At 43.1% G+C, this 25,750-nt stretch overlaps 1 protein-coding gene across 4 annotated transcripts in view; it reads right to left on the reverse strand.

Moving 5' to 3' along the window:
• LOC140453677 (mitogen-activated protein kinase kinase kinase 5) overlaps positions 1–25,750 on the reverse strand; it is a 167,810-nt gene that overhangs the window by 109,605 nt on the left and 32,455 nt on the right. For all 4 annotated transcript variants that reach the window (XM_072548596.1, XM_072548594.1, XM_072548593.1 and 1 more), the window contains 4 exons: positions 22,518–22,705; positions 18,406–18,574; positions 6,958–7,064; positions 851–1,021 (listed from right to left, as the gene is read on the reverse strand). In XM_072548596.1, the coding sequence (XP_072404697.1) occupies positions 851–1,021; positions 6,958–7,064; positions 18,406–18,574; positions 22,518–22,705 (635 nt within the window). The remainder of the gene's footprint in view (positions 1–850; positions 1,022–6,957; positions 7,065–18,405; positions 18,575–22,517; positions 22,706–25,750) is intronic.

Raw genomic sequence — 25,750 nt, forward strand, 5'->3', positions numbered from 1 at the left:
AGATTTGACGACAACAACTACTCAGCTTGAAGTCCATTCCAAATACTGATCATTCCCTGTATGAATAACAGCAGGTAAGGAAACCAATTTTCCTTTCCTAAAATAAACTATTGAACCAAATAGATCTTGACAAGAATTATTACTTTGAAAATAAAAAGTGTGGAATCTAGGGGTTGTTCATTTAGAGTCATTGAGTTGTACAGCATGGAAACACACCCTTCAGTTCAATTCGTCCACATCAGCCAGGTATACTTAACTGATCTATCCCATTTGTCAGCATTTGGCCCACATCCCTCTAAACCCTTCCTATTCATGTACCTTTTAAACATTGTAATTGTACCAGCCTCCACCATTTCCTCATTCCATACATGTGCCACCCTCTGTGTGAAAAGGTTGCCCTTGGGTCTTATTTTTTTTTAAATCTATTCCCTCTCACCACCCTACCCTGTGAAAAATACCTTGGCTAATCACCTTATCTATGTGGTCAGGATTTTTTTTTGTCACCTTTATTAGCTTATGCTCCTGTATTTATTTATGAGCTAAATTTAAATTCTCCAGTCGCCATGGTGAGATTTGAACTTGTGTCTCCAGATTGTTGGTCACTGACCTAGTAATGTAAACACAATGCTACTGTTTGAAAGTACAACTCTGTAATATGCTGGGACAGGGTCAGGAGTCAAGTCTTTAGCTTGCTGCCTGAGCCAGCCAACTGGATACAGAGTTGGCAGTGACCTGGAATGAAAGTCTTCTATAAAGGGTAAGACCTTCCTTTCTAAATAAACCATTGAAGGTCTCACCAATCCCGGTGTACTTACTCAAGCAACAGTGGCCAATGCAAGCTGCTCCTTACCAGTAACAAGACTTGTCTCGACTCTCATAGTCCGTGAAGTCGGAGCTGATGAAGATATCCTTATATATGCGCCCACACAGGCAGTAAAGATCAGATGAGATCTGCTTCCCAGTCATCACCACCGGCAGGATCACTGATAGGGCTCTTTCCCGATCTCCAGGTTGGTTCCTCCTGTCGTAAAGATACCTCCACAGTCAAAGATTGACCAGTGAAAACAGTGCTTAGTATCCCCATACATACTTTACTTTCAGACCTTGCCCAGGAGGCTATTTGGCCCACTGATTCTGTACCAGCCTTTTGAAAGAATTCTGACTTGACTCACTCCCTGTGACTGATCCTCCTGCCAAAGGGAACAATTTCTTGGTAATGGTTCCAAAAATGTAGGATTTTAGTTACAGGACTAGAGTGGAAGAAGTTGGCTTTGTTCTCTTCAGTGCAAAGAATTTTGAGGGGAGATCTGCAGGAGATGGACAACATAACAAATAGTTGAATGAAATAAATAAAAATCTGCTCATTAGTTGATGGCACAAGAACAGAGTTGGGCAAAAATACACAGGAGATATGAGGAATAGTTTTCTTTTTATACACAGTGAGTGACAAAGTTTTGTAACTCACTGCTTACGATGGTAATTAAAACAGAGACAGTAACTGCAAAAGAAATTGTGGTCACATGGAAGAAATTACAGGGATATCAGCATCGGCTGAAGACTGGGCAGCACGGTGGCTCAGTGTTTAGCACTGCTGCCTCATAGTGCCAGGGACCCGGGTTCAATTCCAGCTTTGGGTGACTGTATGTGTGGAATTCTCCCCGTGTCTGTGTGGGTTTCCTCCGGGTGCTCTGGTTTCCTCCCACAATCCAAAGATGTGCAGGTCAAGTGAATTGGCCATGATAAATTGTCTATAGTGTTAGGTGCATTAGTCAGTGGGAAATGGGTCTGGGTGTGTTACTCTTCAGAGGGTCGGTGTGGACTTGTTGGGTTTTAAGGGCCTGTTTCCACATTGTAGGGAATCTAATCTAACCAATAGAACCACCAGGAGCCAATATGAATGTGATGGGCTGAATAGCCTCTTTCTGTGCCATAATGACCCTATGGCTACAAGTATCCACCGCTATCTGAAAGTAGAGCTTTCCTATGAAACCTTTCGTAAGCCAAAATGGGGTAAAGTGAAGAATTAATTTATTTGGGAAAAGGTTTGCCTTTTCTCATAAAAGCAAAAAGCCTCTTCAGATTTCTTTAAGTTAGCAAAAACAGGTACTAATGTAGGACTTTCACACAAGCAAAGTGGCGTAAAGCGAACTTTCAAGATGCGGGGATGACCTGTATATCATTACTCTGAACACTGCTACCAAAACCTTTCTAACTCGATGGAGAATAATCCCAACTTCTCTGATCTCTCCACTTGTCTCCTCCCTCACAGCAGCATCTACTTCGGAAGGGCCCAAGGAAGGCCAGAGTGGCTATAAAATGTTTCAGAAACTGAAACAGGAGGACAGGTGGAGGTATTGACTAAGGAGATGTTTCACTGCTGACAATAAAGAATGTTCCAGAGGGATAAAGGACAAAATAAAATTGGCTTGTATTCAGGAACAAAAATGTGCAGTTACATTGCACAATGTAGTCTACCATCCAGCAACTAGTGGGAAGGATGTGGAGGATGAAATCTGCAAGGAGATTACAGAGGTACAAGAATGATCAAGTCGTTATAGCTTACATTTTTCAGAAACTGACTGACATAGCAATAGTGGAAAGGACGGAGAGGAGGATGATTTCCTAGAGATGGCTCAGAAATATTTCCTACAGTAGTACTTTAAAAATCCATTGAGGAAGAAGGAACAGATAGACTCAGTCCTTGAAAATAAGGTTGGTCAGGTAGATCAAGTTTCAATGAAGAACATTTCGGGTACAGTGATCACGGGGCCATAAGGTTTAAACTGTGTGTGGAAAAGGACATTGAACAAACCAGAATAAGAATAATTAACTGGGGAAAGGCAGCTTGTAGTTCCTGCAACGAGCTCAGCCAGGTAGACCTCACAGAATATGAGTTCTCTGATTGGGGCTGCAAATCTTGTCCAATCAGGGAGCCCTGGCTGACAAATATAAACAGGAGTTTCAGGGGTTCTGCTCACTTGCTGAATCAGCTCTGTGCTAGCTTTTTCTCAAGCATGCTTCAAGCTCTGTCTAGCTAAGCGAATATTTAACAAAGTTATCTTCTCTATCCACCTTCTCAAATCCTTCTTTTATTTTAAAACCCACTATCACATATCTCAAACTTCCTTGACTTAAATAGCTCTACAGTAGTATCTCACTTATCTCCTTGTAACTGTAGATTCACTGCTCTGAGTTTGATGAATCCACACTCCATGACTTTGATCTATTCCCATGTTTTGGAGCCAACAAATTCTCCAAGGGCTCTAACTTCAACAATGTTTTGTTCAAAGTGAGAAAGTCATATCCATTTCCCAGTACCAAGCCTCTCCAATTCTTCAATTCACTGTGTTATAATTCAGTAACCATTTCATTTTTCACATGTCAATAACCGCAATGCGAGGGCGATCAAGTTACACCCAGCAGCAAGTCCCACCCAAAACTTTTACATGTGATTTGAAAGTAACCTGGCAATTATTTAAACAAATAGATAACCCAAGGAGGTTAACATTTAAATAGTGTGAAATCTGATTGCTTGTCAAGTCACAAATTGTCTACTGCAGTCAACTAAACAGAACAGGGAAACAATTCCAAGAATGTTCAAAGTTTTTCTCTCTCTCTCTCCTCATTCCAATTTTGCTCACTCACTCCCGGCTCTGCCTCTTTCCCCATTCTTTCCATCTTGTCCTCCCACTCCCACTTCCTCCCTCTCAGTCTGACTTGTCAGTCAGCCTCCCCGTCTGTCCTCCCTTCCCATTGCCACTCCCTCTCTCAGCAGCAAGGATATCTCTGTTCAAACTATTCATCCTTTCTTGCTCTTACCGGTAAACACCATCAGTTTCTCTCTTCTTTTACATCTGGCTTGCTGCTGATTTTTCACACCTCCTTTTGCCCTGTCAGACCACCTATTTTGTTTCATTATATCCAAGAACTCCCTAGGAGAAGCAATGCAAATAATTCAAGGGCTTTGACAAACTACCACAAGCACAGGTACAGCTGTGTTTGTCTGTGTTTTGATGACGCTGTTAAAGCTACATACTCCATGCCAGGTATTGAGTGATCTTCATTTCAGAGTGAGAGCTACTAGTCCTGGATGCACTGAAAGATTCAAACCATGCTTTAGAACGATGTAAACTATCCTCAGAATCACTCACCTTGCCCCCTTCCGTCCCTCCTTCTTCCATATTAAAGATTTTGTGGCAAGGAATCTTTGTACCTAAAATGGTGCTGGAAAAGTGACACTATACACTTTTCACTGTACTTCTGTATCCCTGTGTTTGAGTACACCTGACAATAAAAACTAATTCTAAATGTAGCAGTGGAGGAGCTGGTGAAAATATCCTAAAAAATTAGTACTTGTTAATCAAAGGCAAAATTACGTCCCATTAGATAATTTTTAAACCAAAATATATGACGGGCAGCATCACTTTTATTTTCATCAATGAATATTCATCAATCAGGGACAGTAATATCAAGAATGAAATTGTATTTATAAAGCATATTCCACAATGTGTCACAACCCAAAATGTTTCACAGCCAATGACATACTTTTGAAGTGTTGTAATGTAGGAAATACAGCAACCAATTTGCACAAAGCAAATCCCCTCAAAAGGGGAGGAAGATTCCAAGCAATCAGATGATGCATTGAAGATAGAAAGTCAGAGGCTGAGGGGTGACCTTATAGAAGTTTATAGAATCATGAGGAGCATGGATAGGGTAAATAGACAAGGTCTTTTCCCTGGGGTAGGGGAGTCCAAATCTAGAGGGCGCAGGTTTAAGGTGAGAAGGGAAAGATTTAAAAGGGACCTAAGGGGCAACTTTTTTACACAGAGCATGGTACATGTACGGAATGAGCTGCTAGAGGCAGTGGTGGAGGTTGGTATAGTTGCAGTATTTAAAAGGCATCTGGATGGGCTCTTCCCCCCCCCCCCCCCCCCCGCCCCATCACCTTCATCCCCTTCCCCACTCACCTATTGTACTCTATGCTACTTTCTCCCCACCCCCACCCTCCTCTAGCTTATCTCTCCACGCTTCAGGCTCTCTGCCTTTATTCCTGATGAAGGGCTTTTGCCCGAAACGTCGATTTTACTGCTCCTTGGATGCTGCCTGAACTGCTGTGCTCTTCCAGCACCACTAATCCAGAATCTGGTTTCCAGCATCTGCAGTCATTGTTTTTACCTATATGAATAGGAAGGGTTTAGAGGGAGATGGGCCAAGTGCGGGCAAAAGGGACTAGATTAATTTAGAATATCTGGCCAGTATGGACGCGTTGGACCAAAAGGTCTGATTCTGTGCTCTACCTCTCTGTGACTCTATTTAACCTCGACTGCTGGTAAATCACAGAATCATAAGGTGCAGATGGAGACCATTCAGCCCATCGTATCTATCTCAGATATTTGGAAATGGTTCTTAATTCATTGCACATTCCAGGCCTTTCCCCATGAACCTTCAAAGTTTTTCTCTCCAAGTCTGTAGCCAAAAAAGTTAAGCTCGCATCCAGTACCTTCACTGACAATCTGCTACTTAAAACCCTCAGCGGGTGAGATGCATTGGTAACAGTGCAGAGGAAGTTACCCGAGAATAGTTGAAGATATGAAGCACATCCGTTTTGAGTCACAGCCTGGTGCTTTTTTCCAATATGCCTCACAATAGGTCATCATGGACCTGGCTTCCAACATCTGAGTGGTTGAGAGAGTTGCCCAACAATTCCTGGGAAATGTTTCTACCTTTTCCCTCAGAAAATCACTTTGTATGTCAAACTTTCCAGAGACTGAGGGGAAAGAGTGAGTTGTAGGAACACAAGCTGCTCATTTAACCAACTGAGCTCACTTCCCCCATTCAATAAGACCATGGCTGACCTTCCAGCTCAACTCTACCTTATAGAGCTTTTCTCTTATCACTTAATCCATAGTCAAACATCCTCAGTCTTGACTCTACTCAATGATTGAGCATCCAAGGTTCTCAAAGGTTGGGAATTCCAAAGATTTGTTGACCCAGAACAAGGAAATTTCTCCTCAGCTCAGTTCTAAATGGCCATCACTTATGCTCTGACAATCACCCGTTAGCTAGATTCCCAAAAAAAGGAAAACTTTCTCCAAATCTACCCGGTCAATCACTTGAAGAATTTTATTTGTTCTCTAATGAGATCACTTCTCATTTTTCTAAATTCCAGGCCGACTGGACTCAATCTCTCCTTATCGAACAATCCTCACAGCCCAGATATCAGTTCAGAGGATCTCCATGGCACTTCCTCAAGATGTCCTTCAGTCCGAAGACCAAACTGCATACTGCACTCCAGGTGGGACCTGACTAATGCCCTGTATTACTGTGGCAAGATGTCCTCACTCCAAAAGCCTTGTAACAGAAGGTAGAACACCATTGAACTTCCTAACTGCCTGCTGTACCTGAACATTTGTGAAAGGAATGAGGTGACCTTATTGGCTTTAAAAACATTTTTGGAGTCTAGATGCTGTTATGAATTAGAAAAATGTAGCAAAGTCCCACAAAGTGATGATGACCAGCTCACTTCATTGATGCTGAGTGAGAGATAAATGTTGACCAGTACAGCAGGGAGAACTCTCCATCTCTGGATCAGAATGGGAGCCCAAGACCTTCAGGAAATATCCAAGGGGACAGAAACGTTAAGGTCCATTAGTGAAATAACTCCTCGGAAAACACAGTACTCCTTTCATTATGTATTCTGTTGAAGCTTAAATCTGAAATCTTCTGATGCAGAGGAGAGGGCTAAACACTGAGCCCTCCAAAGAAGCTTAAGACAAAGATGCCCACATCCCCTCGCCGTGCATCCTACCACCTCCTTGGAGAATAAAAGAGGGAGTGAATGATATTCGGTGAGGGCGATCATGTGGAGCTACCCATGAGGAAATGCAAACACAAGGCTGTTCCAGGTCGTCACAGAGTTTGGAAAGGTCAATGAGCACGTCTCGATATGACACCTACCTGTTTAATGCAAAACAGTAATGAAACTTGATATTCGGGAGTTCCGCCACATTACATGTCGGCAGCTTCTGCAGAGTTTCCACCAGCTTGATAGTTGCATCGAGATCCTTTGAAACGAAAATAGCACAGAGTCAAAACTCCTCAACTACTGTTACTCAGCAAGGGCTAATTATCATTGCCTCTCACTAGCTCACATTGAAAACCACTTTCATGACTGCACGCTCAGTTAGTGTGACCATTACTCAAGAATTATTGAATTTGAATGTGTTCTGAGTTCTATTCTCCTGCTCTCCTTAACCCACAACTTTCCCTTCTTCTTGCTCCCATTAAATTGTAATGTCAGTAATTGGGAGCCATGACATAGAGCTATCAGTGTTGGACTGGGCTGGACAAGGTCAGAAGTCACACAACACCAGGTTATAGACGAGCAGGTTTATTTGAAGTGCTGCTCCTTCGTCACCGGAATATCGAAGCTTACTGCACACCAAAATTTTGAAAAAACAAACCATTTTACACTATACAGCTATTTAAAGCAGAAATTGCTGGAGAAACTCAGTAGATCTGACAGCTTCTGAGAGAAGAAAGCGGAGTTGACATTTCGAGTCTAGTTCTCAGTTCTGACGAAGAGTCACCGGACTCAAAACATTAACTCTGCCTTTTCCCCACAGGTGCTGCCAGATCTGCTGAGTTTTGCAAGCAATTTCTGTTTTTGTTTCCGATCTCCTTCATCCATAGTTCCTTGTTTAACTTTAACTATTTAAAACAATTTTACCATGACCATCAGAACTGAAGACTCAACCCTTCTATCTTCAGCAAAATCTTATGATCACCCGGTCTCCATTTTAAAGATCTTTATTGGTTGGTCTGGCTGTATTTGGTTTCTGGAGCTTTCTGACCTCAAACATCTTCAGAACAAACACATACTTTTCCAAACACTCAGTTTCTAGCAGTTTTCTGATTATGGACATTTTCTGCTAAGTTACTCAGGGCATTTTCAAGACTTTTTTAGAGGCTGAAATTATCAGCATCATTGCTGTCTGACTGAAGTTACGTACATTGCTTGACCTTTTGTATTTCTGTGATTCCAGGCTCCTGTTGCTAGACAACAACAATCCTTTATCCATTTCTACCCTTGCTTCTAATGCACTGAACTATTCACCTCAAGGGTCTTGAAGATGTCATTTAGATGTTTGTAAACAAAACTTAAGCTAATTGAGTGTCACTCAAAACTGAAGCTTTAATTATATCTTTCTCCACACTCACAATGTAGAAATACAAATCAAATTTAAAGCTGTCACAGTTCTGCGCACATCAAGTTTCCAAATGATAATTTCAGCAATATATCATGAATCTTCATCACACACCACAGTCTCATAAGCGTGTCAAGACCTTGGAGGGAATGCACATGAGGTTTACTGTATCTGCAGAACTACAATGAAAAAAGTGAGGAAGCTTGGAAATAAAAACAGGAGGAATTCACCCGTCTGGCATCGTCTGTGGAACTTGAGCTGTTCTCCTTCAAGAAAGTCAGATTAAGAGATTTGATAATGATGTTCAAACTCATTAATGATGTTGAAAGATTAAATAAGAGGAAGTGGTTTCCAATGGCAGGGGTATGAATATTCATTCGACATAGACTTAAATTGCAGGTAGAACTAGTCAGATAATTAGGTAAAAACAATGACTGCAGATGCTGGAAACCAGATTCTGGATTAGTGGTGCTGGAAGAGCACAGCAGTTCAGGCAGCATCCGAGGAGCAGTAAAATCGACACTTCGGGCAAAAGCCCTTCATCATGAGTTAAGGCAGAGCCTGAAGTGTGGAGAGATAAGCTAGAGGAGGGTGGGGGTGGGGAGAAAGTAGCATAGAGTACAATAGGTGAGTGGGGGAGGGGATGAAGCTGTTGGGTCAAGGGCAGGGGGAGGGTGGAGTGGATAGGTGGAAAAGAAGATAGGCAGGTAGGACAAGTCATGGGGACAGTGCTGAGCTGGAAGTTTGGAACTAGGGTGAGGTGGGGGAAGGGGAAATGAGGAAACTGTTGAAGTCCACATTGATGCCTTGGGGTTGAAGTGTTCCGAGGCGGAAGATGAGGCGTTCTTCCTCCAGGCATCTGGTGGTGAGGGAGCGGCGGTGAAGGAGGCCCAGGACCTCCATGTCCTCGGCAGAGTGGGAGGGGGAGTTGAAATGTTGGGCCACAGGGCGGTGTGGTTGATTGGTGCGGGTGTCCCGGAGCTGTTCCCTAAAGCACTCTGCTAGGAGGCACCCAGTCTCCCCAATGTAGAGGAGACTGCATCGGGAGCAACGGATGCAATAAATGATGTTAGTGGATGTGCAGGTAAAACTTTGATGGATGTGGAAGGCTCCTGTAGAGTCTTGGATGGACGTGAGGGAGGAGGTGTGGGCGCAGGTTTTGCAGTTCCTGCGGTGGCAAGGGAAGGTGCCAGGAGTGGAGGGTGGGTTGTAGGGGGGCATGGACCTGACCAGGTAGTCACGGAGGGAACGTTTTTTGCGGAAGGCGGAAAGGGGTGGGGAGGGAAATATATCCCTGGTGGGGGGGTCTTTTTGGAGGTGGCGGAAATGTCGACGGATGATTTGGTTTATGCGAAGGTTGGTAGGGTGGAAGGTGAGCACCAGGGGCATTCTGTGATAGGGTGGAAGGTGAGCACCAGGGGTGTTTTGTCACCTTCATCCCCTCCCCCACTCACCCATTGTACTCTATGCTACTTTCTCCCCACCACCCTCCTCTAGCTTATCTCTCCACGCTTCAGGCTCTCTGCCTTTATTCCTGATGAAGGGCTTTTTCCTGAAACGTCGATTTTACTGCTCCTCGGATGCTGCCTGAACTGCTGTGCTCTTCCAGCACCACTAATCCAGAATCTAGTCAGGTAATTGATGAAGTACCAGTGGATGCAGTGCATTTGGATGTTTCGAAGGCATTCAGTTAGGTTCCACAGGTTTTTACACAACATGAAGACTAATGGAATTGAGTATGACAAAAAAGCTTGGATTGAGGATTGTTCCATGGACAGAAAAAAAAGGTAGGAATATGCAGTGAAGTTTCCATATGATCAAGTGTAACTAGTAGAATGTCACAGAGCTCAGAGCTTGGGCTATTAACAATTTGGTTATTAATAATCAATGTCAAGGCTTAGTCAAGGGACCGAGTGTAATACTTCCCTGGTTTGTTGATGTTCCGAACTAAGTGGGTAAGTTGGCTGTGGGGAGTAGATGAAGAGATTGCAAAGGGACATTATCTAAGACATTGGGCAGGACTGTGGCAGATGGCACATTACGCAAGGAAGTGTGAAATCAGCAGCTTTGATCAGAAGCATCAAAAAGCAACAATGTTTTTACAAAGGTGAAAGGTTCGTAAATATTGACAAAGAACTTGGGGATTATTGTGCATGACTCACAAAACAGGAATATACAGATATAACTATAAATTCTCAAGGCAAGTATTGCAAGAGATGGAATTTTAAAAATAGTTTTATACTGCTGGGGTCTGATAAGACCATACTTGGAGTATGGATGTTTGTTTTGGATTCCTTGTCAAATGACGGCAGACTTCCATTAAAAGAAAGTTTGATTACGGCAATAAAAAGGTTATCCACTGAGGAGAGCATCAGTAGAATGGGGCCAGACTCCCTGACTAGAAAAAAGAAAACATGATCTAAAATTCTAAGCAGGTCTGGCACGAAAAATGCTGCTAGTTGTTTTCCCAGGAAGTGCAGAATGAGAGATCATATTTCCTTGAAATGAGATTGGCCATTTAGGTGAGGAGAGATTTCGTCACTCAGAGATTTGTAAACATTTAGCATTCCTTGGGCCATGGTGTATTATCAAGACTGAAATCCTTACATGTTTGGACATTCACAAAACAAGGGGAAAGTGTGAGAGGATGTTGTAACTCAGTCATGATCTTACCAAATGCTAAAGTAGGATTGATTAGCCATGTATCTCCGCTCTTATCTCTGAGGCTATGCTGACAGGCAAAGGAACAATAAAACTGTTTTTTTTTTGTCGAGCAGCAAGTTTTAATTATTTGGAATGCACTTTGTTTTTCTTTATTCTTTCATTGAGGTTGCCTATCCCTAAGGGCCCTTGAACCTGGTGCTTATTTGAATACTTCAGAGAGAAGTTAAGAATCAACCACATTTCTCTAGGCCAGACTGAGTAAAGATGGCAGATTTTCTTCCTGATAGGGCATTACTTAGCGATAGGGTTTCTACAAACAATCAATAGTGGTTTCATGGCAACAATACTGAAATTTCAATTTTGTTTTCAATTTCATACATTATTAAAGTTGATTTTAAATTTCAAAGAGGCCTGTGACCAGTGGAGTGCCACAAGGGTCTGTGCGGAGTGCTCTACTTTTTGTCATTTACATAAATGATTTGGATGCGAGCATAAGAGGTACAGTTACTAAGTTTGCAGATGACACCAAAATTGGAGGTGCAGTGGACAGCGAAGAGGGTTACCTCAGATTACATTAGGATCTTGACCAGATAGGCCAATGGGCTGAGAAGTGGCAGATGGAGTTTAATTCAGATAAATGCAAGGTGTTGCATTTTGGGAAAGCAAATCTTAGCAGGACTTATACACTTAATGGTAAGGTCCTAGGGAGTGTTGCTGAACAAAGGGACCTTGGAGTGCAGGTTCATAGCTCCTCGAAAGTGGAGTCGTAGGTAGATAAGATAGTGAAGAAGGCATTTGGTATGCTTTCCTTTATTGGTCAGAGTATTGAGTACAGGAGTTGGGAGGTCATGTTGCGGCTGTACAGGACATTGGTTAGGCCACTGTTGGAATATTGCGTGCAATTCTGGTCTCCTTCCTATCGGAAAGATGTTGTGAAACTTGAAAGGGTTCAGAAAAGATTTACAAGGATGTTGCCAGGGTTGAAGGACTTGAGCTATAGGGAGAGGCTGAATAGGCTGGGGCTGTTTTCCCTGGAGCATCGGAGGCTGAGGGGTGACCTTATAGAGGTTTACAAAATTATGAGAGGCATGGATAGGGTAAATAGGCAAATTATTTTCCCTGGGGTCGGTGAGTGCAGAACTAGAGGGCATAGGTTTAGGGTGAGAGGGGAAAGATATAAAAGAGACCTAAGGGACAACTTTTTCACACAGAGGGTGGTACGGGTATGGAATGAGCTACCAGAGGAAGTGGTGGAGGCTGGTACAATTGCAACATTTAAGAGGCATTTGGATGGGTATATGAAAAGGAAGGATTTGGAGGGATATGGGCCGGTTGCTGGCAGATGGGAGTAGATTGGGTTGGGATATCCGGTCGGCATGGACGGGTTGGACCGAAGGGTGTGTTTCCATGCTGTACATCTCTATGACTCTATAGTAGTGCAGTTTGAAATGCTGTCTCTACAGTATTAACCTAGGAATTTGGATGACTTGGTTAGTGACATTATCACAATATCCACTTCTGTGCTGTTTCGTTCCATTACATGACAATCACTGAGTGTTCCATTTATTCTTATATTCCTATCTTTAATCTGTCTGTTTCTGTGCTTTTAAATCTATGCCTCTCACCTTTCCCTTTAGCTTCCTGCGCTAAGAGATTGTGCCTGGCTAGACTCACTCGATATCCCACATGTTCTCTGGACGCGACAGATCTGCCTCCCGGCAACTTCACTGACGTTAAGTTTCAAACCAGTTTGGCAGCCCCATTAGCTCATGTTCTTTGCTGTGACATTATTGCTCAACAATCCCCCACTTGCCTTTTACTGAAATTCCTACTAGCTTTGTTTCACAGTGTTTAAGAAGTGACTGCGGCTAACAATCAAAAAGAGACCAGTAACTGACAAACATCTTTCACAACCCAAGACATCCCACAGCCAGGAAATTATTATCAAAGTGAACTCACTGTTGTAACATTGGAATTGAACCAATTACAGGAATCTATTACCTGAAAAAGAACCCATCGGGCTCACTAATCCTGCCATGGCAGAGAGAGGAATTTGTCTTAAATAAAAAAAAATCTGTGATGAAGGGTCTAATGATAAATCCGATGTTGATTATTGGGGGAAAACCCATCTTGTTCACTGATGTCCTTTACGGAAGGAAACTGCCATCCTTTACCTGGTCTGGTCTACATGTGACTCCAGACCCATAGCAATGTGGTCAACTCTTGACTGTCCTCTGGGCAATTAGGGATGGGCAATAAATGCTGGTCGAGCCAACGATGCCCACATCACAAGAATGAATCAAACAAAAACTTCCAGGCAGCAAACTTACTCCAAAAACAATGTGATATAGACCAAGTAATTTTATTGAGGGATAAGCATCGGCCAGGTCATTGGGAAGATATTGTTCATCGGTCTTCAAATTAACACAAGAACACATGAAACAGGAGCAAGAGTGGACCATTTGGCCCATCAGGTCTGGCCCGCCATGTAGCATGATCATGGATAACTGTGGATTTCAACTCCAGTCTCCTGCCCACTCCCTATATCCCTCAATTCCCAGGACACCGTCTATCTCAGCCGAGAGTATCATGGGATCTTTCACATCCACCTAAGCCAGAAGATGAGGTCCTGAAGTTGATCATCTAATCGAAAAGGCAACATTTCACTCAGTGCGACAACTGGAGTGCCAGGCTGGATTACAGCTGAAACTTTAACCTTGATGCTGACAATACACTAGGGCGATTAGAAGTGGCATTCTGCCAGCTCCAGCAAGTCTCTTCAAGTCTAACTACGGGCAGAAAATAAAGTAGGAACTCCTTTCTTCAACATGCTTCAAGAAAGCAAAGGCTCTGAAAAGCAGAGGGTGTGGAAAATGAATTGACCTTAAGCTTGTTTGGCCCACACTTAAAAATATCATTCTGGTCTCAAAAAACTGAAACTAAGACACGAGAGGAAATGTTCAATAGGTCAGAGCTCTCTCTTTTGAACAGAAGGCTGAGAGATGGTCCTTACAACTCCATTTTGATTTATCCCCCATCCACTCTCTCTGCCTCTCCCTCACCTTTGATGTTTTGCATTGCTTTTAATGGACTTTGCATGTAAATTAATCAATTAGAGACCACAAATGATTTACAGGTGGTGATTAATAGATGAAAAAATGTCTTGTGTGATTTGGTGATGGGGAATATATGCCATGCAGTTGTGTGTAAGATGCAGAATCTGGAAATAAAAAAATTAGAAAAAGGTTGAGTGGTGATTTAATAGATGCCTTTAAAATTATGATAAGGTACACATGGAGGTGTCCTGGGTCTGGCTGTAGGAGTCACCAATACAAGACAGTCACTGAAAAATCCATTAGAGAATGCAAGAGGGAGACTGTGGTGTACTGGCAATGTCACAGGAACCAGAGCCCCAAACTAATGCTCTAGGACAGAGGCTCAAATCCCATGGCCCACGATAAGATGTGAAATCATTAAATATCTGGAACTGAAAGCTAACCTAATGATAACCATGCAACCCCTGTTAATTGCTGTAACAATCCATCAGGTTCAGTGACACCCTATAGGGAAGGAAGTTTACCATCCTCACCTTGTCTGTCCTACATGTGACTCCAGACCTAAATTAATGGATTGACTCCGAACTGCTCTCTGAGCAATTAGGGATGAATGATAAATGTTAGCTCTAGTCAGGCATGCAAACAGCCCTTGAATTTTTTTTTAGAACTAGGAGAAATTATTCTGTAATCAGAGCATGTCAAGAATGTAGAACTCACTCCCACAGGCAATGGACAAGGTGAATAACAGGCAGGTCTAAGGGGAAGCTTAAATCATAGAATCCCTACAGTGTGGAAGGAGGCCTTTCAGGCCATTTAGTCCATACCAAAGAGCATCCCACCCAGATCCCCAATATATCCCATAACCTTGCATTTCCCATGGCTAATTCACCTAACCTGCACGTCCTTGGACACTACAGGCAACCTGATGAAGGGCCTTTGTCCGAAACATCAATTTACCTGCTTCTCCAAATGCCGCCTCACCTGCTGTGCTTTTCCAGCACCACTCTAATCTACACTAGATTAGATCTACACTCTAATCTAATCCAGCATCTGCAGTCCTCACTTTTGCTTAATCCACATAACCTGCGTATCTTTGGACTGTGGGAGGAAATCTTCACAGACACTGGGAGAATGTGCAAACTCCACACAGACAGTCACCTGAGACTGGAGTCGAACCTAGGTCCCTGGCACTGTGAGGCAGCAGTGCTAACCACTGAGCCACCATGTTGCCCACAGGATGAATGAGAAACGAAGAGAGGGATATTCTGACTGAAGTTCAGGTGGGCGGAAGTTAATAGAAAATAAACATTGACACAGACCAGTTGGACTAAATGGCCTAATTTTGATTTCTGTGCTAAAGTCAAGCCTGTGCACAAAGAGGATGACCAGTGTGGTAAGGCAATAAAAGCTCAACTGAAATAAACAGTAAGGAAGTATCAATCAGTGCAGAAAACAAAAAAAAAGGTTAGGAGGTACAAAGATAAAATAAATGACATGGGAACTACAGCATATCAAAGTGTCTATGTTCGACTCCAGCCTCTTCCCATTGTTCTTCATTTAAATCTACAATCACAGCCCTCTATTCCTTTCTTGCTCATTTGTTGACTCACTTTGCCTCTACTGCATTGATACTTTAAACACTCCCTCTGCTAGCAAGCTCCATATTCTCAACAGAATGTATACTTGGGAGGGGAGGGTGAGTGAGGAATGTCAAAACATTAAACAAGAAAATCAAAGTATAATGGACAACGTTCCAAAGCAGACGGACGTTGGATTGATTGGTGTTTGTGTGTGAGAATGCACACAGCCTCAAAGGAACATAGATTGAGAATTAGGATTCAGGGAAGCAAGATATTTCAGAAAACATTGAAGGAGTGGGAGTACAGCCTCAATGGAAAAACACGAAGAACGTGTTAAACTTCAAATACAACACTCCCTGGAAGTGCAAGAAGACAAAGTGATAAAACCAGCCAACAGAGTTTATTTCAAAAATAGGAGCAAGAATTATAGATTTACCGAGGTGATGCAATGGTTGGAAGACTGTAGACCTGAGACATTGCAATGCATTCCACTGGAGTATTGTAAGCAAAGTGTAGACTTAATTGAGGCTTTAGGATTATTAAAGGTTTCGATAGCACAGGCAGGAGGAGATAGGTTCCCAATTTTCTGATTTGGATGAGCCAGTGGGTTTTATACAACAATTGATTGGCTTCATGGTCACTTCAACTCATACCTATATTTTAATCTCCTAATTCTTGAAGTAGATTTTAAACACTCAAACGGGAATGGTTGGAGTTGAACTCCAAACCTCTTGGTCAGGTCAGTCACACAGTCATTACATTATCATTACCCTTAACCTGGTATCCTGGTTACCAATGCTAACTGCAGTTTTCACACTGAACTAGGGAAGAGTTACATGTTTGGCTGACTCCCTGTATATTTTGCTCACACAACGTTTGGCAGCTCCACGGAGAAAGATTAGAAAATGTGGACAGTCTGACTCACCATGTTGGGGGTGGACTGGTGCAATGGGAGGAGGAGGAGTTGAAAAAGCGTATTTGTGCACAAAGCAGCCACTAACAATGTAATCCCATCTGTAACGGATGTTTACAAATGTACAATGAACTTACCATGAACCAAGATCCTAAATCGTTATCAATTGGGATTTTAAAGACAGGAGACAGACCTTTAATCCCTTGACCCAACCCTGCCTTTCAGTTCGATCATGACTGACCTATTTCCAGTTATGAATTAGCTTCATATTAAACATAGCTTGAGTTTGAAGAATTGAAGAAAAGTGGATTTACTTCAAGTCAAATGCGAAAAATCTGGAAAATGAAGTCTTTGAGACATTGAAAACTGTCTTTTACAACCAGGCTTTGAAGAAATTGTGTGAATTTATCTCTTTCCCTTCACTGTTGCTGGGCCAAAATCCTGGAACTCCCTCTCTAACAGCATCCACACAGACTGTAGCAGTTCAAGAAGGCAGCTCCCCAGCACTAGGGTCATCTGGAGACAGGCAATAAATGCTGGCCAATCAGCGATGCCCACATCTCGCAAATGAATAAAAGTAAGATTTAGATAGCTTGGAGTCATACATGAAAAGATTAGAGGGAAAAGTGCCAAACACAGGCAAATTGGACTAGTTCAGTTTCCGAAACTTGGTCAGCATGGACAGGTTGGGCTGAAGGGTATGTTTCCTTGCTATATGACTCTATAACTGAATGGACTCATTTCCCAGATGTCATTTGACTGGGTCTTATGTCTATCTTGTTTGAACAACGTGTGCCTTTGCTGAGTTGGTTTCGATTGGATGTTCAGTTGAGGAGAAGCTAAGGAACGGGCTGCTCAGCGTGTCTCCTGTTAGCTTGAAACATCGTTACTGTGAGATCAAGGTGAAACGCAGTTGCCCTTCTTGAAGAGTGACAGAAAGAACTTTTCAATGTTGTATTTCCTGAGCAAGCTGTGATGTCAAGATCTCAGAGACAGCCACGTGTGAAAAGAGACGCCACAGAATTACAAAAGTGTGACAGCACTCAGCCCAACATGCTCGCACCGGCTCATCTAATTAGCATCATCTCCAAATTCTAATCCCCTTGCAAAATAATAATCCAATGCCATCTTAAAATGCCTCAATTGAATCTGCCTCCACAACACTCCCAGGCACAGCATTTCATACCCTAACTACTCGCTCCATCCATGTTTCTTGCTCCTTTTACAAATAGAACAGCTTCTCTCTATTTACTCTATCCAGTTCACTCATGATTTTGAACTTGACCACACACGCAACGACACCAATGCCTTATCCATTTTGCTTTTAAGAATAACCATCACTGGCCATCGTTGAGGAGGTGACGAGCAAGTTAGGCAAAGGAGAGACAGTGGGCCCATTCCAAGGCATTTGATTAGGTACTACGCAGGAGGTTGCTACATGAGTTAAGAGCAATGTATTAGCATGGATGGAAGATTGGCTGACTGGCAGAAGGCAGACAGTGGGGATAGCAAGTGTGTAACAGTGAATTCTTGGGGAAAGCGAGTGTGTAAAAGTGCGTGCCATTGGAAAGCGGGTGTGTGTGTATTCTAGTGGAAAACAAGCATGGGACAGTTTGTTCTAGGGTAAAGTAAGTGTGTAACTGTGTGTCCCATTGAAAAGCAGGTGTGTAATGGTGTATCTGGTAGAAAGCAAGTGTGTAACAGCTAGTACCAATGGAAAACAGATGTGAAACAATATGTTCCTGTGGAAAGCAAGTGCACAACAACATGGAAAGTGAGTGTGTAAAAGGGTGTTCTAGTGGTGCTGGTATTTTTTCCTGGAATTTCCGGGCAGTTGACTTCCTGGTACATTGCAGTGTGCCTTAATAATTGACGATCCTGCAGATTACAGTATTTCCAGGTAACTATCCTACCTGTACATGATGGCATTTCTAGGCAGATAATGTACTTATTACACGTCACAATATTTCCAAGAGCTGACGTACCTGTACATCACGGTATGACAGCAGTAAGTTCATTACAACATCAGCGCTTAGAAGCTCCACACTGTCCAGACGCTGTTGGATACGTGCGAGTGCATCTCGTAGCTCTTGTCCACGGTAGGTCTCCCTCGCTTTGCGGATTTCATTCTGAATGCTTTCCCGAAAATATTCACTGCAAAATAGCAAAAGTAAAATGCCTTCACTAAGCAAAGGCAGAAAGCAAAAATCTCAGTTCCACCTCTTCAAAACTGGCCGCTGATCAAAAACAGAAAGTGCCAGAGAAACTTAGCAGATTTGTGGAGAAAGAAATAGAGTTAACGTTTTGAATCCAGTGACTGTTCTTATTGCATGTATTTTAATGGCCATTGATCAATCATACCCACTAGAATCAAGGACTCAAGATAATGGACCATAACCCCATCCTTTTCAATGGATTGTTTAGGTATGTAATGTTTGAAGGCACAGGGATGAAATATCACTGAGTCTGAGTCTGAGATTCATTCAGAAATACCTGGCGTAGTTTTATCATAATTTATGAGTGGCATTTTTTTAATGCTCGTTTCACACCCACCTGTCCTAAAGTTAGTGACCTCCATTCTGAGGCACTGTTCCACTGTTCCCTCTGTATCTTCCTCAATTGCCCCCATTTCACATTAAAAATCAGGATGGGGGGGGGCAAGACAGTTAATAAATTAGGGCAGTAACACCACATCTCATGAATAAATTTAAATAAAAACTTGGGCTTGCGCAGCTTGTTTAGTCATACTAGGGTTAAAATCTAATGTCAAGTTGAAGTATAGGACCTTACAGCACTGAGAGAGGCCATTTGGCCCATGGCATCTGCTGGCTTTTTGATAAAGCAACCTATTAATTTCTACTTCCATGCTTTACCCCCAAAGTACTGTAAAGCTTCCTACTTCTTTATTGAAGTTTACACTGGATTTGTTTCCATTGTCGATTTAAAAGAAAGAAAAAGAATGAAGTTTTGAAGGGGAGGTGACAGCCTAGCGGTATTACAGTTAATCCAGAGACCAAGGTCATGGGGATAAATTTCCAATCCCACCATGGCAGATTGCAGGAAGTACCCATCTGATTCACTCATGTCCTTTAGGAAAGGAAGCTGCCATTCCCACCTGGTCTGGACTACATATGACTCTGACCCACAGCAATGTGGTTGATTCTTAACTGCCCTCTGGGTAATAAATGCTGGCCTGGCCAGCGACGCTGTCATCCTGTGAATGAATAAATAAAAACATTCCTGACCATCATAATGTGGTGTGTTAAAAAATGCTCACGATTTTCACTCTTAGTAAGCCATGTGTAGAGGAGAAAACAAACAAAGCTTGAAAATGGCGCTCATTGCTCTAACTCACCTTAAAAATGGAACTCTACCACTTCAATTCATAGTTTTACTGATGTTTTTTTTTTCACTTTTCTTTCCCTAGCCAAATCTGTGCCCTCTAGTATCTGGTACATCTACCACTGGAAGCAGATTTTTCTACAAAGAATTGCCAGTGTGATGGCTCACTTACCCATTCCCTGGCCAAAGACTCATGGGTAGAGTATGGACAGGAGCAGTGATGTCTCCATCAGCAAGGTAGCATGACTCAACTCAGGGAATCCCTTTTACTCCCAAGGTCTCAATTGGAAAGCTGATCACTGGATAAACTTGAGTCAACACATGAACTACGGATCACAGTGTTGAACTCAACAAATAACTGGAGAAAATAGCTAGATGCATCTTTCCCTTTCTAGCCTTTATACAGTCATTATTTCCTCAAAGCCTTGCATTAAATGGACACCAGATACCAGAGACCAGTCCACCTCCTAGCTTGACCTATGCTCTTGCAGAAGGAGCTGAACAAATGAGTTACTGAATGTGGCGCAGGGAGAAGGCGATGGGAACCACCCCCAGTTGAGCAGACCCGGTTAACCCTATCCAATGGCAGAGAGTTTGGAGGAATGTGATCAGGCAGTCACTTATTTCCTGGTCCATACACAGTGATGAGACAATCATTCCTCTACTTTGTCATTTCAAACCAGAGGAAAAGTTCATTTCCAGGAGCTTTTTGGAGTGCAGAAAACCAACCCAAATAGGGAGTTCACCCTACTCCCACAGTTCAATAATGAGTAATATTAATCATTAATTTCACTATTCGATTGCTTATTATATAAAGTTTTTACTGGTGATGAAGGATTTATGCAATTTTGTTTTTAAAAAAGTCACTCTCTGATCATTCTGACCCAGACTCTGGGGCTACCTGTATGCTCACATCCAAGTTGAGGTTGTGATCAGCTTGTTCAGATTAGAACAGGAATAGCAACCAGTGATTTTCCTGTTCTTTGTGTTTCTGTCACTCAGTATGAGAGCTTAGAGCAAAAGGGCGGGAAACCTGGTACTTTTTCCCTCCCCCCCCATCACACATACACTTCATTGGGGCGGGGTGCTAGATGATCTGTTCTTAACTGTTGCTTTTTTGTGCTTGACATGGATTAAGAGAGACTAAAGTGTTGGTAAAATTCATACCACTTAAGGAGTGCTAATCCCAATTTCCTGCACTCGTCCCATACGTTTGAATGTTATGATACTTGAAGTGCTCCTCCTCATTTTTTTTTAAAAGGTTGTAAGTTTTCCAGCAGTACATTCCAGATTCCCACCACCCACTGAGTGGAAAAGATTTTTCCCAAATCCCCCCCGAATCTCCCATCCTTTTCCCTAAAAACTCTGCCCTCTCGTGATTGAACCCTCAACCAAGGGGAACAGCTACTCTCTGTCTATTCCCCTCAAAATCCAATACACTTCAGTCATCTCCAACCTCAGTCTTCTCTGCTCCAAAGAAAATAAACATTGGTGCTGTAGTTGATAGCAAAAATTACCTCAGAGTAATTTGATCAGATGGGCTGATAGGCCAAGAAGTGGCAGATGAAGTTTAATTTAGATAAATATGAGGTGCTGCATCTTGCAAAGGCAAATCAGGACAGGACTTACACATTTAATGGTAAAATCCTGGGGAGTGTAGCTGAACAAAGAGATCTTGGAGTGCAGGATCACAGTTCCTTGAAAGTGGTGCCATAGGTAGACAGGGTAATGAAGAAGGCATTTGGTATACTTGCCTTTATTGGTCACTGCTTTGCATATAGGAGCTGATAGGACATGTTGCAACTGTACAAGACATTGGTGTGGAATACTGCATTCGGTTCTGGTCTTCCTGCTACAGGAAGGATGATGTGCAACTTGAATGTATTAAGAAAAGATTTGCAAGGATTGTGCCAGAGTTGGAGGGTTTGAGCTATAGGGAGAGGCTGGATAGGCTGGAGCTGTTTTGCTTGGAGACTGAGGGATGACCTAAAAGGGATTATAAAATCATGAGGGACATGGATAGGGTAAATGGATAAGGTCTTTTCCCCAGGGTAGGGGAGTCCAAAACTAGAGGTTATCGATTAAGGATGAGTGGGGAAAGATTAAAAAAAAACCTAGGGTGCAACTTTGTCACACGTGTGTACATGTATGAAATAAACCGCCACAGGAAGTGGCGGAGGCTGGTACAATAACAACATTTAAAAGACTTCTGGATGGGTATTTTAATAGGAAGGGTTTACAGGGACATGGGTCAAATGCTGGCAAATGGGCCTAGATTAATTTAGGACATCTGGTCAGCAAGGATGAGTTGGACTGAAGGGTCTGTTTCCGTGTTGTACAGCTTTATGACTCCATAATCCAAGCACATCCAACATCTCCATCTCAAGCAACCTCCTCCGCACCCCACCCAGTGCCACTACATCCCCCCCTGCAGTGAGACAAGCAAAACCACACACAATACTCCATATTAACACCTTTCATTCAACATTTGATGAAGAATGCACAGTCTTAGCCTTTGCACAAGGCTCGACACAGTGACATCTCTTTCCAGCATCACCCTGTCATATGATCTCTCATACCACTGGTAATGTGGCCAGCAGTTTGTAAATTTGAGTATGAACCCTTTACTCCACAGTCAAATTGGCAAATAATAATGGGAGAATGAAAAGAGGGCCGGAGCTAAATGCACCATCCTCCTCACTGGAACCCCAAACACCACCCACCCACCTCCCCAATACAGCAGAGATCCTCTCACCAAGAGTTGATCTGGGTCTCCTCCAGTAGTTTAGTCAGGCGATCAACCAAGGGCATGAGGAGAGGTTCCAGGTTAAAGTGCGGTTGGAACATTTCGGTCAGACACTTCATCATACTGGCTTCGCAGCAGAAGACCTTACCACTGGGCGTCACGATGTATGGAATGAAGATGTAGTTCCCATAACACCCCTGGAGGAAAGAGAGACAGCCAATCACTTCAACTTCTGCACAAAGGCAAGATCTCAAAATGTCCTCACTGCTCACTCAGTGACACTCGCACATTTGATCATTTGAGCAGATTCCTTCCCAGAATGATTTTGCCTTCCACCAACTCTGGTGTAATTTATTTTTTGTTCCCGTTCCTGAATTTGAAATGCTTTAATACTCAAAAACATAGTCGACCCTAGGCTCAGTTCTGTCCCCTGCTTCCCCAGAGATTGCCACTCATTCTCACAAGGGGCCATTCAGCCCGCTTCACCATTCACTGCTGCCCAAGCCTGACCAGTTGACAAGAGGACATCCTTCCCCATGTCAGAGAGAGACAGGAGCCCAGTGTCAGTGGGCTGGGTTTACCCCATGGCGGCACATACTCTGGATCACAAGATTCAACTGGACTGAGGTAAAAATGGTGGGATTTAGTGCAATCAGGAAAAAGCACACAAAACAACACTTTTCACTGTATCTCAGTATGTGTGACAACAAGAAATCAAACTCAAACCAGCTACACCCTTGTGGAAAGGAGCTCCCAGCCACAACGGTGTGACCTTCTCTTCCCAGATTCTCCTTCTCACAATAACTGTTAACATCAAGGGAAATTAACACAAACAGCACCTCTGCAACAAAATGACACAAATACAGATTCCCAAAGAATATTACACCTTAAAGCGCAAGAAACACAAGTGTCTTTGCAAACAACAGTCCAAGCAGATGTATAGTTTGTTCAGAGCTGAAAATGTGTTGCTGGAAAAGCGCAGCAGGGCAGGCAGCATCCAAGGAACAGGAGAATCGACGTTTCGGGCATAAGCCCTTCTTCAGGAATGAGGAAAGTTTGTTCAACCAATGTCACGCAAACTGGGCATTCCACCACATCTGATCGGAATGGCTTAGCCTTCAGCCACTGGATTTGGGTGGTGTCTCTGATGGGAGTTGAGCACCTCAGCACAGGCAGTGAGGGAGCAGAGTGAGTCTCACACAGAGACAGCTGGCTGCTTCAGCTAAAAGCAGATGCAATGGGATCAGGAGCCTGCACTGCACAATGCCACCCTCAGCTGGTTGCTAAAGATGGCGGCTCTCAGCCAGCTAGCAGCATCTCCTCATTGGGTGGAGGAGGGGCTCCATCACAAGGTCAGTGACTGGGACAGATACTGAGAACACACGTGACATTTAGGTGGTGGACCTTGTTGGTAGCAGCACTGGAACTGAGGGATGTGTAGACAGCTCAGGTGTTGTTAGGGTGTGTAGGGGTGGCCAGGGTCGTGTGGAATGGTGCCCATAGCCAGGAGAACCACTGTCAGGAATACAGCCGAGTCACAGAGCTGGAGCAGCAGAAAGGCACTGTTCCCATCTCACGACTCAGTAAGTTGTGCCATGGAGATGTACCAATGTACTTGCCAGCATTTCACCAGCGACCATGGATACAGGTAATCACGTCATGTCAATGAGCCCCAGGGACTAGTGGTCAGTATGAAAGACAACCAGATCATTAACATTCATTAAGGTACGTCATACTCTAAGGAGATTCCTTGGATTTCTGACTGCATGGCTGATTGACTTGGCAGACTCATCTCACAAACTTGATTGAGATTTTTTTTTGAAAGAATTGACAAGGGCAGAGCAGTAAATGTGAAACAGTCATAGAGATGTATAGCACAGAAACAGACTCTCAGTCCAACTCATCCATGCTGACCAGATATTCTAAATAAGTCTAGTCCCATTTGCCAACATTTGGCCCATATTCCTCTAAGCCCTTTCTCTTCATATACCGATCCAGAAGCCTTTTAAATGTTGTAATTGTACCAGCCTCTACCACTTTCTCGAGCAGTTCATTCCATACACACACCATCCTCTGTGTGAAAACATTGCCCCTCAGGTCCCTTTTAAATCTTTTAAACTTTTTCGCCTTAAACCTATGCCCTCTAGTTTAGGATTACCCTACCCTGGGGAAAAGACCTTTGTTATTTATCCTATCCATGCCCCTCATGATTTTATAAACTTCTATAACGCACCCCTCAGCCTCCAACCCTCCAGAGAAAATAGCCTCAGCCTAAGACTTCTTCCCAGGGTGGAAATGGCTATCACAAGGGGGCACAATTTAAGGTGATTGGAGGAAGTGTAGGGGAGATATCAGAGGTAGGTTCTTTACACAGAGAGTGGTGGGAGTGTGGAATGCATTGCCAGCAGTGGTTGTAGAGTCAGATACATTACGGACATTTAAGCGACTCTTGGATAGGCACAAGGTTGATAGTAAAATGCAGGGTATGTTGATTAGTTTGATCTTAGGGTAGGATTAAAGGCTGGCATAACATCGAGGGCTGAAGGGCCTGTACTGTGTTGTACTGTTCTATGTTCTATTCAGTCTCTCCCTTTAAGCTCAAAGCCTCCAAACCTGACAACGTCCTTATAAATCTTTTGTAAACACTTTCAAGTTTAACAACATCTTTCCTATAGCAAGGATACCAGAATTGAACACAGTATTCTTGTCTATATGAACTTTAGAAAAGCCTTTGACAAGATTCATAAACTTTTGCAGAGGGAAAGAAGACATGAGTTGTGTAGTGATAAACGATAGGGCCCATGATGTCCTCGGACTTCCAAATGTTTCTCGGTGTGGAATCTCACTGTCAAGCTCTGGTACTGCCTTCTCTGCTACCAGGTGCTGGCTGGAGATTTTCAATCCCTCTGCAAGCTCAATGGCAGTGCAGTATGCCTGAAATAGTTCACCATCTGACAGGACAAAGAGGACCGGGGTAGGTAGAGTGTGTCCTGGGGCAGATTGGTGAGCAACGGATGAAACCCAATGCAAAGCTGGAGGAGATAATCCCTCAAGGTGTGCTGAACACCCACTGGCAATGATGCAAGTGGTAAGCGGCACCTTCTCTGACAACTCAAATGAGCTGGCACATACTCCTGAGGATGTCAGCAGCAAATGAGATGCCAGTAACATCCAGAGAGTCTCTCCAGGAGTGTAAGGATAAAGAGGTTAAGCTGCAGCTATACAAAACCCCCCAGGAATGC

This window comes from Chiloscyllium punctatum, chromosome 27 (genome assembly GCF_047496795.1).
Source record: "Chiloscyllium punctatum isolate Juve2018m chromosome 27, sChiPun1.3, whole genome shotgun sequence".
NCBI classification, from domain to species: domain Eukaryota; kingdom Metazoa; phylum Chordata; class Chondrichthyes; order Orectolobiformes; family Hemiscylliidae; genus Chiloscyllium; species Chiloscyllium punctatum.